The sequence below is a fragment of the Haliaeetus leucocephalus genome, unplaced genomic scaffold, assembly GCF_000737465.1.
Source record: "Haliaeetus leucocephalus isolate CR32 unplaced genomic scaffold, Haliaeetus_leucocephalus-4.0 Scaffold506, whole genome shotgun sequence".
NCBI lineage: Eukaryota > Metazoa > Chordata > Aves > Accipitriformes > Accipitridae > Haliaeetus > Haliaeetus leucocephalus.
Window position 1 is genome coordinate 352,253 of NW_010972942.1, and position 16,509 is coordinate 368,761.

A 16,509-nucleotide genomic window follows, 5' to 3' on the forward strand; every position below is an offset into this window, starting at 1 on the left:
GGCACAGCATTTTATAACAGGGTGGACTTAGAAGGAGAGAATCGAAGGAGAGAAATTAAGAGTTTAGAAGATGAGAAGGAGCTTTAGAGTAATGGAAATGCCATATCAGGCAGAGGTTATTAGGTCCTCCAAGTATCCTCTGTGAAATAGGTGCTTCTATCTTGAAAATATCAGCTGGAGCTGATGCTTCCAACTCTGGGTCTTCCTGCTAGTGATCTAGGAGTTTCTGTCATTTAGATCCTTTCTGCTCCACGACAAGAAGCCTAAAGTTTCTGCACATACAGACCTTAGGGACTATCTTCCTGCAACAGCTCACTAGAGTCACAGAACATGAAAGGCTGGAACAATCACTAGATGACAGAGGAGGAACCAAGTAAAAAGGCTACCAGTCTAAATAAGCATGCTTGTAAGCTATTGATGCTTCACTCCTGAGAAATAATTTTTACCATGTAATCCCTTGCTGGTTCCATCTAATTTCCATTTTGAAAGAAGTCTTTAGCATTCAGGACCTGCCAAGCAGGTCCTAAATCACACAGGTGCTTTGCAATATCTTCTCCAGGGATGTTTCAGGTTAACTTCCATTTCAGCCTATTTTAAATACTGACATGTCCCAACATCTCACTTGAGGTACAGCTATCATGTGAGGAACACAACTTGATGCTATAACACAAGTATGTTGTATGTTACAGTAAAAACTGATGTTGCAACTCACACAGAAATACTTTAGGTTCTCCTTTGTTCTGCATTTTTGTTCTTTATCTCCTCTGAATCATTGCAGTGGCAATGAGCAATGTTCTTCAATCAGCACATGCTTCATCTCTTCTATTCTCAGATCATAGTTAATCCGAATTTGATTAAAGTTCATAACTAGAATATTTAAGTCTACTAAAACTAAATTTTGCTAATTACTGAAGAATTTATTCAATAATTAAGCTACTACACTAGTAAGCCCTCTAGGGATAAACAGAGGTTTACTTAAATAAGGTTATCCCTTTGGCTACCAGAGTGTCTATATGCAGATCTATATATAATCCTTAATATATATCTAGCCACTTAAAGAGTACTGCAAGACAGTATGCATTCTGACTGACAAAAAATATACAATTTTTCTAATATCTTATGATTTCTGACAATTTTAATTATTTAACATTGAAAATAACTTAGATAACTTCTTGAAGCATCAGGTTTTCCCAAGCCCCATGAGGAAAAAATTGCACCCTAAAGAAGTTAACTTTCCAATATATCTGTAGGTGATGTGGATCTTATACAACCTAATTTCTGGTGATACAGAAAACTGAAATTATGGTTGGTCCCAGTGAGAGAGCATGGTTAGAGCGTTTTCTGTCTCTGAGTGCTTGCGCTTACCCTAGGTTTGGTTTGCACTAATGCAGTTACTCTGCATTTAATATGCTGCAAGATGGAGCTGCTTTACCCAGAGTTTTGAAGTGAAAGGAATGGAATATTTGGCTTAGCACATATATCATATGATTTTTAAGCATTTTATATGTCCAGACACCAAAAAGGTATATGCAAAAGTATCAAGGGTTTTGGTTTTGGTTTTGTTTAATTTAAAAAAAAAAACCCTGCAAAAATCACTGGCTATTGATGTAGTACATTTCATTTAGCCAGTTCTACTTAGCATCTAAGCCCCTGATAGGATAGTGCCAGAGCACTCTGTGCAGGAAAAGGTTTTCAGGGAACACTTAGCATAGGATACTGTCTGCAGTACCCGATGTCAAGCTGTCTAACCTAGCATGCTGGCACTGTGCACTGAAAACCAGATGCAATCTCATGGGGGTTTTCAAAGTCAGCCCAAGATAAAGCAAGGTTTGTCCCTTTTAATTTCTTCTGCCTTACTCTATAATAGTTTTGTTACAGATGTACATAGCGTATGACCACATTTAGCTAGTTTCCTAGCAAAATCTGAATCTTGTTACCTAATTTGTAAACATCAAATTCTTGACATAAGTACAAGTTTCAGAGGCTCCTAGGATTTATTTCCACATGAATTAATAGGACAGATAATCTTTAGCCATCAGTTAGCAGAGTATGACTGAATAGTCTGTCTGGAATTATCTCTAAAATTTGACGGTTGAAAAACTGAATAAAAGGTATCTTTCAATACAGGGAGAAAGTGCTTTAAAGAGACTGCCTCTTCCCTATGCTAATTTTCACAATGGCAAGAGGCTTGGATGAAACATAAATCAGCATATGCAAAAGCTGGTTTTGATATACCAGTAAAAATGTACTTTGCCATGTTGGATACTGAGTGCGCTACTGTTATAACACATGGGATGGAAGGGTTTTTGTGTTGTGGTAGGAAAGGGAGGCATGGGGAAGAACAGTAAAGGAAGTAGTTTCCAATAATCCTCATTAATGGGTGGCCTAAATTTTAGGCAGCAAGAAGAGAGGAAAACACAAAAGCTCTAAGTCATCCGACGATTGTGTAATAATACAGGGTTTTTTTCAGAGACCTAAAACTAAAAAATAGTATCATATCCATCTAATAGAGTTTCAGTAGGTGATGATAGTTTGTACCTGACTTTGCTGTATTTTCGCCTAGGAATCCATAATTTACAAAGACAACATGAACAGTAGCATGGATTCTCATGGCTGAGATAAATAAACTAAGTTGTGACTTGGAGAGAAATTAATTCAGACTCTACATATGAACACCTTCTTAGATAGTTATGGACTACAGTTTCTTCCCACACCACCCAAGAGAAGTCTCCTGAAGCCAAACGGAGTGATAAGGAAATGAAACTGAATTTAATCTGTACACCACATCTGTATGATGTTTCCAGTCATGAAGAAATGAATGCTTAAATTCAAAGTAAGATTCTTGCAAGAATCAAGAATAAGAATTCATTTTCCTTCAGCTAAGAACACTCCTAACTCTGATCCCCTTCCCAAACTGAAAACATGCTCAATTTGGTACCGTTGTTCAAGTAAGCAAAGGAAACAAACTCTGGAGAATGAAGCAACTCCATGCCACTGCTGTCAATTTTAATTTGCTTTTTCCTGTGATATGCTAATAGTTGCTAAATTTTGAAAAAATCTGTGGTCCCAATGAAAGAAAGAACTTTGAAAAAAATGTAGTGGTGTACTTATCTATCTACCTTAAAGCCCTCTTTCTGAGAGCTTTAATCATTCTTTGGATGAAGCTGATGTCACCTGACCCTCTTCTCTAAATCAGAGTAAGAACATTCGGGTCAATATGTACTGGTCTAAAAATGTATAGAATGAGTTCATCAGGGTGGGCTGAACAAAACAGTGTTGACTGATCTAATGCACGCAATCAATACTACTTTACTGCATGGCTATTTGTAGTCACAAATAGATGAAGGTTAATGCAGGCATTGCCTTTGAGGATCCCAAGGGTAGAGGTTTAATCTCCTTTTCCCTCAATGACACTACTAACACTTAAAAGTAGTTACAGGAGGGCCACTGCTCTGACAATGTATGATTCATGTGTGTCATGCTGTTTCCTAGAATAATTTCACTCTTGCAAGACTGAAAAATACAACATACATTTTTATGCCAATAGATATTAGAAATTGCTCATTTCTTAGGACTCATCATAAATTCACACACATTTATGAATACATTTGTTACTTTTCAGTAAAATAGCCAATGCTTTTGCTATAAGTCCTGGGAATACCGACAACATAATCTACCAAAAAGGCATGCAATTTGTAACCTATTCTTTAAAAAATAAAATTACATTTGACATTATGCACCAACAGTGCTATCTAAGTATTGGTCCTGGCAGGCTGGATAACATAACTGGAGACAGTGTACTCCAAAACTAGCAGAATTCACCAAGAAATAAACTTGTGGGATAATTTAATTGTTAATAATTCACTGCATATTAATATACTGCTATTGTTCCTCTGTGTTGCACACAGCATAACCTTCCATGCTATTTGTAATCTTACTTAACAATCCATTTTCTCTTAAACTAAGTATACTTTAAATTTCTTCTTTCGATATTATTCATAAGACTTTAAAATATATAACAAGTTACAGCCTCTCATTTATCCATCCTTCCTTATTTATTCTCAGAATACTAAATCTATAACCCAGCATCATATTTCTATTGCTGTTTGTAAGCCACCTAAACTGTGCCCTTGCAGTACATCAGCAGCTTCCAGGCTGAATTACAGCCTTCTATACAATTAGAGGTGTTACATTATGTGAGAACCGATGCCTAATTATGAGCCCGCAAAGTGGTGCTCTGAAGCACAGCCTTCCCCTGCATCTCTGATTACTGCTGCAATTAAGGGTTTCATAAATTCCTGAAAATGAAGAATCCTGCTGTTCATTTGAGATGTTAGGACAGGCCCTTCTCTATTCTGTGTCATGAACCCTATGTCCTTACTTTTAAGACCTCTATAAAGTTAATAAGACAGTTACCAAACAGCAGTGATTGCAAAACCGGATACTATTTCTATGATGCCTGCTTCACTAAAACTCAAATGTGGAAAAATGACCATGGTGCCTGGTTTCTGATTTTTTTTTTAATATGCTGTAGGTACTACCCTTTTTCTTTTTAAGCTAACTGAAACACAGCTGAGTATCTACAGAAGACATCTTCTTTCTGCTAGAACACACTGAATCCAAATTCTGATTATTTCTTAAATCAAAAGCAAGAAGCCATACAGTAATAAAAGGTAGAAATCTCGCATGTAATAAGTGATAGGAACAGGGATCAGACTGTCAAGATCTAAACTGAATGAATGACTGAAAGTATTATTTCTGTTTGCCTGCAGGTGAAACCATCAATACTCTGGATCTTTTAGGAATTTATTTTTTTGAATTATAAGCCAAACTTTTTTCATTTGTATTAGCAAATTCTTGGATAATGAAGGAGTCATAATAATTTCAATGCCATCAGAAGGTTGTGAATATGTTTTCTGTTCCACTGTGGTATAAACAGTGATTAAAAACCATGAAAAGAATAAGATGGTTTTACAGTTAGTTACTTAGCTGTAGTATATTGCTTCAGGTTTCATAGGAGATCAAAAAAGTAAGAAAGAAGATTAAACACCAGGAAAAAAAAAAAAAAAAAGCAATAATAGGAGAACAGGCTATTCTTCTCCAAACTTGCTAATCTCTGAGCATGAGTGTGATTATGGTGTCTGGGCTTCTGTGGAAGAAAACAACATCAGTCATGTGATACCATATATCGTCTTCTACAAGAGGAAAAGTACTGAGCTAGGAAAAGGGATGCAGCTCCTCAGCAGATGTGTGTAAATTGGTGTCACTGTCTTCCTCTTAAGAAAGAAAAAAAAAAAACTGGGAAAAGACTGTGTAAGTCTAAACAATAACTTGAGGGGAGATGGGAACAAAGGCAAGTACTAGTCTTTAAGTCTATCTAGGACATACTTTAAAATGGATCTAAGTTAAGACCATAGTTTAAAACCTCTGGTGAAGGTGAATATAAACAAACATGAGAAAAAAACGTAAGTTTTAAGATATACTGATAATCTGAGAAGGAATATCTGCCCTAGTCACTAGGGATAGATTCTAAAAGGGAGTTAGTAGTATTTTTAAAATAATGAAAGGGAAGATTTAAAAAAAAGAAAAAAACAAAACTAGTTTTGTTGTCCTAGTTGTTATTGGAGTTACCAGACATATTAAGAATAATATGATTGAATGAACAAATAAAGATGACAAGTGTATTTGATGTATTTTGGTCTTTTGAACTTTTTCTCTATCTGTAATTTGTGTCCAGAAGCAAAGGTTTTCCTGGGTGTTACTAGGGTCCTGAGACACCCCCCCTACCATTTTCTCCCCTCTAAACTTATCAGGTGCTGCACATTCATGCTCTAGATCATGTGAAAGGGCAAACTTGTGTCCTTGGCTGGCTCTCCCAAACCCTCTGAGCACATGGATTTGTTCTTTAAACATCTCTGGGACCAAACTGATTGCAGTTACACTGACATAAATCAGAAATGCAGAGCTGCATGTGTTGCCTTCCATCAGCAGACATTTTTTTTCTAATTCCTATGATTTTAGTTATTTGACATGGGACTTTTTCCTTGAAAGAAAGTAAACAAAAATTCAGACCAAATGGAATCACTGGATCTGCTGTAGCTTTCTATTTGTGCCTTTTAACTTTTCTAATACAGTTGAGAATGCTACTTAATTTCTTGACACAAGCAAAATTTGCATTGTTTGTTGTGAATTTTAAGTGAGAATTTCAGACTAAGTGATCATTTTTTCTGTACAGTAATGACTGCTTCAAATGTGATCACTGAGAACATTCTTTGATGAAATGAATGTAAATAATATCCTACTAGACCTAAAATTATCTTCATTTAAACATGCCTAGAAATGTTGTTTTATGGAAGCTATATCTTTTGTCAGGATAAGAACTGTAGAGCAACACTCATCTTAGATTCATTCCATTGTACTGAAATAAAATAGCTTGTTTCATGAAGGAAGGTAATCAAAGGCATCAAGAAGATACATTTCTGTAAAAAGGAAGCACTTTGATTCAGAAGAAATGTCACACTATGTAATCTTAATATGAAATATTCATCAAAAGATTATGTTCCATAAGCATAAATGATTATTTTTCATTCAGTATGTAGAATAAAGTAAGAGGCATAATCACAATTCGATGCAAATGTAAAGTATCAGAAAATAATTGATCATGTTTATTTTCTGTTGTCTGGACTGTGTCTTTAGGCTTCTGTAGGCCAGTGATAAAAATGGACACACAAATCCATCATGAAAAAAAAAGGAATTAAAGAAGCAAGTTGTTGGAAGTCTAAGACAATATTCAATCAAGAAAGATCCTTATACCTGAAGTTATTTTTATTATATGTCAATAGGTTAAAGCATGTTGTTCATACACTGCCAATGGCACACTACAGCAGCAATTATGTAAAATACTGCAGTATTCAGGTAGAATAGTAATGCTTGTTTGGCACAGAATTTGTTGAGTTTATGGTGCACTTCCTAATGGGAGGAATGATCTCAAGAAGCCTCCTACCCTGGAAGAAGAGATCACATTGCCCATCACTGTGCTTTTCACACTTTCTCCTGAAATGAAGGGCACCCAGGACTGCTCTGAAAAACAACCCAAAATAATGGATGGCTCTGTGAGAGGCAAACCAAACCACACCAAACTCTACAAATGATATCTTAAAATAAAACTGAGATGTATAGAGCAAGTAGAGAAAGACTGTAAGCAATTCTTTAAACCTCTGCTATAAAATAAAACTGCAAAACCAAAGGAAATGCAAGATGTGTAACATAATCCAATCAGTTTTGTGATAGAGATTATAAAAGTAAAATGTACTGAGGAAACTGATAAAGTATTTTTGTCAAAGAAAAATAAAACTTTGATATAAAAACATAATCATACCCTGTAAATAGAAGAGCATCTCTTTCTAGTATATTAATATTAGACATTTAAATAAAATAATTTCCTCCAGAGGCCATGGACTTATGAAATTGTAAAGTAAAGTCTGTTTAATATGGCTAATTAGTAGCATGTTAAATCAAGCATGCTGAATATACATTTCAATTGCATTACATGGAGAAGTGGTTGGGAATAGGAAAAGACCATGGTGTCTAATACAACTCAGGGAGTGCTGAACCACAAGCCTGAAACTTCAGGGTCCGGCTTAGAAAGAACTTGCCCTCGACAGACCCCTTTGCCAGGACCACGCCATGCTATGGATGGGCAGTGCTGCGGGAACTCAGCCACCGCTGGGTGGAGATCTGGCCAGCCAAGGCAACACGGCGAGACAGGATTTCACTCAGTATTTCCTGGTCTTGTTGATCCGTCCACTAAATCCATCCTGCTAATTGTCTCACTCCAGGACATGCCTCATCTGGATGGATCCCAGGCTAGGCAGTTTCATACTCAGCCAGCAATGGGAACACTGGGAGGAGTGTGGCTTGAATAACTCCTCTCTGCACCTTCAAGGTGTGCCATTGGAGCAAGGCCAGTTTTGCTTATTGTGGCCTTATAAGGAAGCTTGGAGTTTGGCAAGGGTGAAAATAACTTACGACGAGGGGGTTAGTCTTAGCTAAATTGGTCCTGGAAATTTTTATAGGACAACTACAATATTAAATTGTGTAGAGCAAAGAGGTTGACTAGATATACTGGCAGTGCTGAGTAAATTGCCTTCCCACTTTTCTTTCAAATCCTAGTCCCCTTCTTTCCTACATTACACAAATATTAGTTTACTCCTGGGGGTCTGTCTTTGGTAAACAAACTAGTTTTGTCAGAAAGCAGGCTCAGATGTGACCTGGGACAGTTTGCTCCCAATTCCATCCCAGTTGTACCAGCATCACTGCACTAGCTCTGGCTCCCCATGCCCTGCACGGTCTCCAGCAGGTCCCCACCACCACCTCATGCATTGGGCCTGCAGTAGCCACACTCATTTTCATGCCACTTAAAAATCCCATCATTCTGCTAGCTTGTAGCACAGCCTTTCTGTTATTTCAAGAGACTCCAAAAGAGGTGCCTCCCTGCCCCTGCTCTTCTCAAATCCCCCCCATCTTTGTTACCCCTAGAGGGGTGCCAGAGAAGATTTTGAGCCTACCCCCATGCTGACAGCCGTACAGAGGGGACATGGTGAGTCCATCCTGGGGCAAGGCGAGCCACAGACAGTGTGTGCACAGTGGCTCTGCTCTGCCTGGCCTGGAGCTTGGGCCCATTTCTGGAGCAACTGGGGATGGAGCCATTAGCAACCTCCAGAGTTAAGAACTAGGAGAGCCTCGTCCTGTTTTAATAACCCCAGCAAAGACCTCCGAAATGGAGAAAAAGCTTTCAGACTTATTTAACACCTCATAACACGGTGGTGGACTGAAATGAACAATAAATAGTTGAAATATTCTTTTATGATGTAGAGAAACAGAATGCTGGTCCATCAGAGTATTCGTTGTTGATTCTACTTTGGTATGTTGGAGCACAAACCCAGAGGAAAAAAACAGTAAATGAACTTTATGCTGACAGAGAACTGCTTTAGTGAAATACTGATCAAAACACCATTAAATTAAAAAGACAAAGTGTGATCGTTTATTTTACCACAACAATGCTCCCAAAGAGTGCTTTAACACATTTATGTCAGCACCTTTAATCTTCACCTTGTGTTTCAAAGATATGAAGATTAGCCAGTAAAATTAACTTCTGCTTGAGGCTAGACCAAAATAACAAGATGTAAAATAATTTTAAGATTCAGATTTGTCAGGCATTTGGTTTTGTGCAGAAGTGCTATTCTAAAAAAGGAAATTCGCAACAATTTTGAACATTCTGGGATTTACGTCCCCCCTCACATACTGAACAGCAATGCAGATCAGGAAGAATGTTGCTGGAGCTAACAGCTATGTTAGATTTAAGGTGATTCTTGGGCACTAACCTAAGCGTATCTGTAGTTCTTCAATGAATATGCTTAAAGTTAATAATGTGTTTAGCAGCTTTCTAAAGCAAAGCCTAAATCTTTCTGTTCTCCAAGTATATTTAAGGCCTAATCCAAAATGGAAGTTCTTTTAGTATGGATTGAGTGGCCTCACAATGACATTGACCCGCTCCCACAGCACTCTAACTCCATCCTTGCATGCTTAGACAGTGTCTGTATATATCTCCCAGGCCACCTGTTGCTACTTCCACATTTTTTATGCCTCTTTTTTATGTTTTAATTTTTTTCAGGAGCTCCTTGTTCATCTCTGCAGGCCACCTGCTACCTTTGCTTGATTTCTTGTTCATCAGGATGAACCGTTCTTGAACTTGGAGGAGATGATCCTTGGAAATCAGCCATCTCTCCTGGCCCCCAATGTTGTCTGGGACAGTGTCTTGTGGGATTATTCCAAGCAGTGCAAGTCTGCCCTCCAGCAGTTAAGGGTTGTGATCAATGGGATCTTCATCTGATAGGAATTAGGGTATTAAATTACATTTAAGAGAGAAGAAGAAGTGGAAGTAAATCCTAGTCCAGTGAATGACAGAATTTTTTTCTGAATTCATTAGGTCCATGATGCCTTTTAAATTCTCTGTATCACTTTTAATTGTAGCCTTTTTTTCAAAGATCTGTACCAGGAATGCTAGCATCAAAAAGATATGAAAAGAAGTATAAGTGAAACAATAAACTGGAGAACAAAGGAGAGTTTGGATATGTGAATGACTGCCTGTGTAAGTTGAAGAAGAAATTATATATGCTTATCTGTCTTGCATCTAGTTATTCCTATAGCTGAAAAAAAAAATGATGTGTCTCATGTTTAGGCTCATGCTAAATTTCACATAGGTGAGATTAAATGAGATTATTTCCACACAGACTATAAAACTATAAAGGATAAAAAAAAGAATGTAGATCCTGAACTGATGTATGACCAAGTATTTTTATACCATTCCAGGCCAAAGTGGATCTAATGACTTGGACACAAGCAAATTACGTGGGTATCATCATCATCATATACATCGGTTGCTCTGTATTACTCATGTGTATATCCAGCTATACATGTGATGCAGGTTTCTCTTCAGAGATGCAATAACATTAGTTATAAGTATAGTTGTTATCCTTAACACTATGCTGTACACAGTCACTGTTTTTCCATTGGATGTCTACCTTAAGACAGTTTCTTCTAGCCAAATTTCCTGAACATGATTACGAAAACTCCACATGTGGTAAGTGTTAAAGCTTGTTTAAATGACCATGTAGCACATCTACTGTTTCCTTTTTATCCACTAACTCAGCTATCTTGTCAGAGAAGGAAATTATATTGCTTCAACATAATTTGCTCCTGATTTTTTTACCATTTTATTATTCTCTAGGTGTTGATAAATTGATTGTTTAATAATTTGTTCTAGTACATTTCTGGGAATCAAAGCTGGGCTGACCTGATAATTTTCTAGGTCGTCCTCTTCTTAAAAATAGGTATAACACCTGCCCATACCCACTGGTTTTCAACCTTACGTGACCTCCATAAGTTTTTGAAAACAATCACTGATAGTGCCTACACAGATTTAACTAGTCCTTCGAACACTTTGGGGTGAATCTCATCATACCATTTCCATTGAAGTCACTTATTCAAATACTGGTTAGCCAATTCTTTTATTCCATACCCTCTGGTTAAAATTGATTTTCTTAAATAGCTGGTCAACTAACCTCTTTTGCTAAAGAGGTATCTGCTCTTTGCTCTTTTTGCTAAAGCAAAATAAGCCTTTTCTGTACCATCTACTTTTGCTTTCCTTTCCCACTAAGTAACAGCAGTATAAAAAAGCAGAGGAAGTTACTCTAATGACAATCTTTTTGTTGTCTTTTATACTGTTATGCACCTTAGCCTTTCCGACACCCTGTTAGATGACTCTGCTGTTCTTTTCTACTCACTTCCAGTCATGGGGTTTTGATTCCACATTTTGTACAATTCCTTTTCACTTTTCAGGATGTTTAAGAAACTTGATGCTGCCATATTACTCCTCTATTCTACTTCTGCTTCAGAAGAATTTCTCTTCTACCTTAAGCACAGTCAATGTAAGATTTTCTGTACTCCTTTTGTCCCTAAAATTTCTTTCTAAGGTATCTTACTTACCAGTTCTCTGAGCTCATTGAAGTCTGTCCTTTCTGAAATCCATTATCTTATTTCTACTGCTCTCAGTCCTCCCTTTTCACAGTGAATATTTTGTGATTGATAACTAAGATTTTAACCAATGCATCTTTTAGTCAAAATAAAATCTAAAGTAACCAGTTCTCTCTTAACTTTCTCCATCTTCTGGGTTGGCCCTGGCCAGCAGCTAAGCACCCACACAGTCACTATCACACTCCCCTAACATTGTCCCCTATTGGGTTGAAGAAGAGCATAGGAAGAGCAAAAGTGAAAAAGCCTCATGGGTTGAGATAAATGCTGTGTAATAAGGGAAGGAAGGAGGGAAAAAAACAAGGGATGCAAAGGCAATTACTTTCCACCTCCCACAAGCAGACCAGGCAGTCTCCAAGCAACAGCTACTTTGGAAGGAAAAACCTCCCCAGTTTTTATTTCTGAGTATGATGTTTTATGATATAGAATAACCCTTTGGCCAGTTTGGGTCAGCTGTCTCAGCTGTATTCCTTCCCTCTTATTGTCCACCCCCAGACTGTTTGTTGGAAGGCAGAATAGGAAAAAGAGAAAGTCTTGAGGCTGTGCAAACACTGTTCAGCAACAGCCAAAACATTGGTGTGTTTCAGTAACAAATCCAAAACACAGCACCATATGGGATCCTATGAAGAAAGTTAACTCCATGCCAGCCAGACCCAGTATAATGTTTTGAAATAAGTAGTAGTTCTCAGAGTTGTCAGGAGCTTTATAAGCCATTGATCTCTTCTCATATTATTATGCTAACAGATACTGAGATAATGAAAGTTCTCCATTACTATCAGATGAAGGCTTCTCTTAGTTGCTCAAAAAAGCCTCTCATAATCTTCTAGAGAAATAGTCTGTACTAGATCCATAGAAGGATGCAACCTAAGATCTTTTGTCTCTTTAAAGTTCCCTCAGAACTTTCCACAGGTCTCTCTCTTATCCCTGTCTTGTCTGTAGAACAAGTATGTATGAGAAACCATTCAGAAGCTTAGAGATGTAAGTGCATATAAATGCCAGAAACCAGAGAACATCTTCAAAAATCTTTTGAATACTGACACGGGGACACAGTAGACCACGGCTACCAGTAACACCTGCAGAGCTTTACAGCTTGCAGTTGAGGGTAATGATAAAACAGGCGTCCTTTTCTCGAAAAATAATATTTCTTTTACTTGAGCTAAGGGGAACTGTATGATAAAACTTCACATTACTATTATGTAGCATGTGGACTCAGATATAAAATGCTCCTGGCTGTCTCATTCTGAGATCCCATCCTTGAATTTCCATCTGAAGCTTTCAGACCAGACCAGGCTTGAAACAGTCCTGCTCAAGTGTGTCTGATTTCACTGCTGAGCTGTTGGTCTCAGAGCCAGTCTATCTGCATTTCATAGACAGTAGAAATCAGCCCTAACTCCTTTCCTGGGTCTAGAGCATAAATTCTGTAGTACTTTTATGAGGAGTGAGGTTTATTGAGCAGAAATATATGTGTGCATGTTTTCCTGTCAATCCCCCTAACAATCTGTATTGCTTCACTAAGCTTAATTGATTTGGAAAAAAAGGTGGGGGTTTCTTCAAGTTTGTACAAGCTGTATGAAAAAAGGCACCTGGGAATAGGAGAAAGACACTATCAATGCCCTCCTGAACACCCGAGGAAGAAGTCCAGTCTTGTTAGAAGTTAGTTCTCACCCTTGACACACAAATCAATAAGAAACCAGTTCTGTTTCTCTGAAATTATTAATTTCACTGATCCCTGCAAATAAAAAAGTCACAATAACGATGCCATAGCCAAGCAATAAAGCATAAGGATTAAAAATTGAAATAGCACTCCATTAAAAAAAAAAGAACAAAAAATTTTATTGCAGTGCTAGAAGTGGGGACATTAATAAACACTTCACAAATCACACCAGTCTTTTTGTCAGTAGGTTTAGTAAATGAAAGATTTATAATATTATTCTGTACTTCATTCTAATTTTGTTAAACATTACACTTTTATATGGGCCTAAAGTCTGCTTCTTTTCTCCTGCACTTCCATTTTCACTTCAGAAAAAGTAAAAGGAGGTGTGGAGGGAAAATTAAATTACCAGTGCATAAACAAATGAATAAACAAACATCTTTTTTTAATGCAACACTTATTTAAATTCAAAGCTTGAATTCCAGACTGAGCACTTGGGTGGGGTCTTACATTTAGCATCCCTGGAACAAAACCTGTGCAAGGTTTGCATTCTGCTACTCCATCCTAAAGGAGTGTCACTGTCAAACATCTTTTCAAACAGCTTTTTAGTATAGCAAGCCTCTCTGTGTAGTATCTCTTACAGTTTAAAGCTGCAACCCCTTCCTTTGGATTGTTCTTGCATTGGCAAATAACATCCATGATATGAATACTGAGAAGGCAGAGACCAGGTTTTGGCCTCAGTAAAACGCTAGGTATTTTCACTAAGAAATAAAATTCTGGTCTGACTGATTTGGTTTTTTCTATTCTTCTGAATGCCTCTATTATCATTTAAATATCCTAAGTATTTTATTTTTTACAGCAAACAGAAACTCTGGTGTTTGTTTCCAATGAAAAGAGGGGAATTACGTGCATATTGTGATCATTGCATCTAAGCATGTCAGGAATTTTCTTTGCTGGGCTTACTCCTAGTTAATGTAAGTTAGTTTTTTAAGACAGGCATCACATGGACAGTCTTTATCTCCAGAAGTTAGAACATTTTGTTCTGTGATGAGTCAACAGATACACTGATACACATACAGGTACACAACAGGCACTGCAATACTGGCACTTTTACTCACATTCAAAACCTTTTAGTGTGTACAGGAGCTTGATTATATTTTGTAGGAACGTCAAAGAGTGAATGAAAAAAAATTCCTTTGTCTCATTCATGGGCTACACAATGACATTGGTAGATACATTGCAGGTTACCACAATTTTTCTAATAAAAACTGATTAGTAGTAAGTTAAGATGAAATCTCACTTACCTGTAAAGTGCTGAAAGTGGCCGCTTGTTGCCAGGTTTAGGTCTGTATGGTTTTGGTTCTCCTGCCATGTTGATATCTGAAAGCAAACAAACATTTGATATTAGCAAGCCAAACGTGTGAAAGTTAAGAGTGAGTTTGCAAAGGCACCTTCAATAGACAGTGAAAATGGACAGCATATCTTAAAACACCTATCTGGTTTTTACCACTTCTGAATTGATGCTATAAAACTTTCCTAAAAATTCTTGTTGTAATGCATGAAGATTTTAGGCAAAAAGTGAGTTATTGGTAGCAGAGAGAAATGACATTTTTTAAACATATATGAGTTTCCAGTCATGAAGCTGAAGGCAATAACATATTTCTATTTCAGAAGGAGATTTGAATGGAACTTTAGATGTTGAGACAAACTGATCTCAAGTCAAATTCGGTTGTGGAGGACTATAATGGTTCTGAAGAGTTCCCCTTTAGGGTCTAGAGAAATGCACACTGATCTTTAACTGCCACTTCACTATCTACTCAAAAGGAGACTTTTCAAAAGCAAATAAAAGAGTATCTATTTCCTACACCAAATTTTTTTTTTCCCTCTGGCTTTAAAAATTGTATGGAGAAAGAGAAAAATATGCTTTTGTACATGTTTTATCTTGGGCAGGTACTTATAATTCTCAACAACACCAGAAATCTTGTGCATGCTTTTTAAAAGTTCACTTACATTATGTCTGTGTATTTATCCTTGAAATTTAAAAATATGTCAAGCTTATATAGACATTAGTCATGCTGGTTCTCAAATAACTCTCTTCTTTTGAATCATACTCAAAGACATACCAGGAAATACATGTCCGTCATTTTTGTCTGCTTGTAACAGTTACCCATGGAGAAAGAAGCACAGACCCTTCTGTGGAGAATACCTTGCTTGAGCTTAGGAAGCTATCTATATAAATACAAACCTATATTAAAAAGCTCTCCCCCCGCCCCCGCCTGAATGTTACAAAGTCGACATTACAACAAATGACATGGATAAAGTTAAAATTCTGATTAGGAAACAAATTCCATGCCATTTGAATGCTGCTGCTGCTAAATCTCTCCTCCATTTCACTAATGCACAGAAGACCAACAGTCAACAAAATCATTCAGAGTTATTTCAGTGTAAAATTGCTGTGAAAGAACAATGTATCCTGTTTACTGTGGAATCACGTGGTGATCACTACTTTCAAGGAAGCACATGTTCTTGGTAAGGTCTACGTTTAACCTGAAATTGAGTGTGGTGGAGGGAAAAGAGAAGCAGATAGCTGAGGTGTAGAACGAGGAAGCATCACTGCCCAGCACAGTGACGCTAAAAGCCAGACATTTTTATGTAACCTATTCTTGACTTCAAAAGCTGCAGTAAAAGTCTGAGACTTACTTTTATTTCACACAAAGTGGAAAAAATAATCCATCTGACTTTTAACAATCAGAAACATTGAAAATGTTTTTCCCTCAATTTTTTGACAGAAAAGATTTTTCCATTGAAAATTTCATGCTTCAATCATTTAAAAGAATTTTAAATATATTTGCCATTTAAATTTGATATTTTGAGCTAAACCAACATTTATTTAAAATTATACAAGGTCCTGAAATGAAAAGTTTTTGTGTAGAACTATTTTATATAAAATATATTTTTTGATAAAATTTTCTCAATATGAAGCATTTTGGAATTAAATCTAGTTGTAATTCCTTTTATAGGAGCTGTATTACTCTTAAATCATAGTTTTCAAAAAAATATTACATTTCTTGTTTTACTTATCTCTCTGAAGTTAGATTCATATTAGAGACAGTTTTCATACCTCCTTGAAATGCTTTCCTGCCCTTAATTTTAAGCAAGTGCTTTATTAAGTATATATTAATCTTCCTCTTCCATGGCTGTTAAAAATTCAGCTATGATTCCCTTATCTGAAGAAATATAAATTCTACTAATGTTGACCCAACAAG

General features: G+C 36.8%; 1 protein-coding gene across 1 annotated transcript in view; it reads right to left on the reverse strand.

The window, feature by feature from the left end:
* The window catches only part of RALYL (RALY RNA binding protein-like), a 115,845-nt gene that overhangs the window by 63,178 nt on the left and 36,158 nt on the right, over positions 1–16,509 (reverse strand). The window contains exon 2 of the mRNA XM_010575837.1: positions 14,548–14,623. Within this exon, the coding sequence (XP_010574139.1) occupies positions 14,548–14,623 (76 nt within the window). The remainder of the gene's footprint in view (positions 1–14,547; positions 14,624–16,509) is intronic.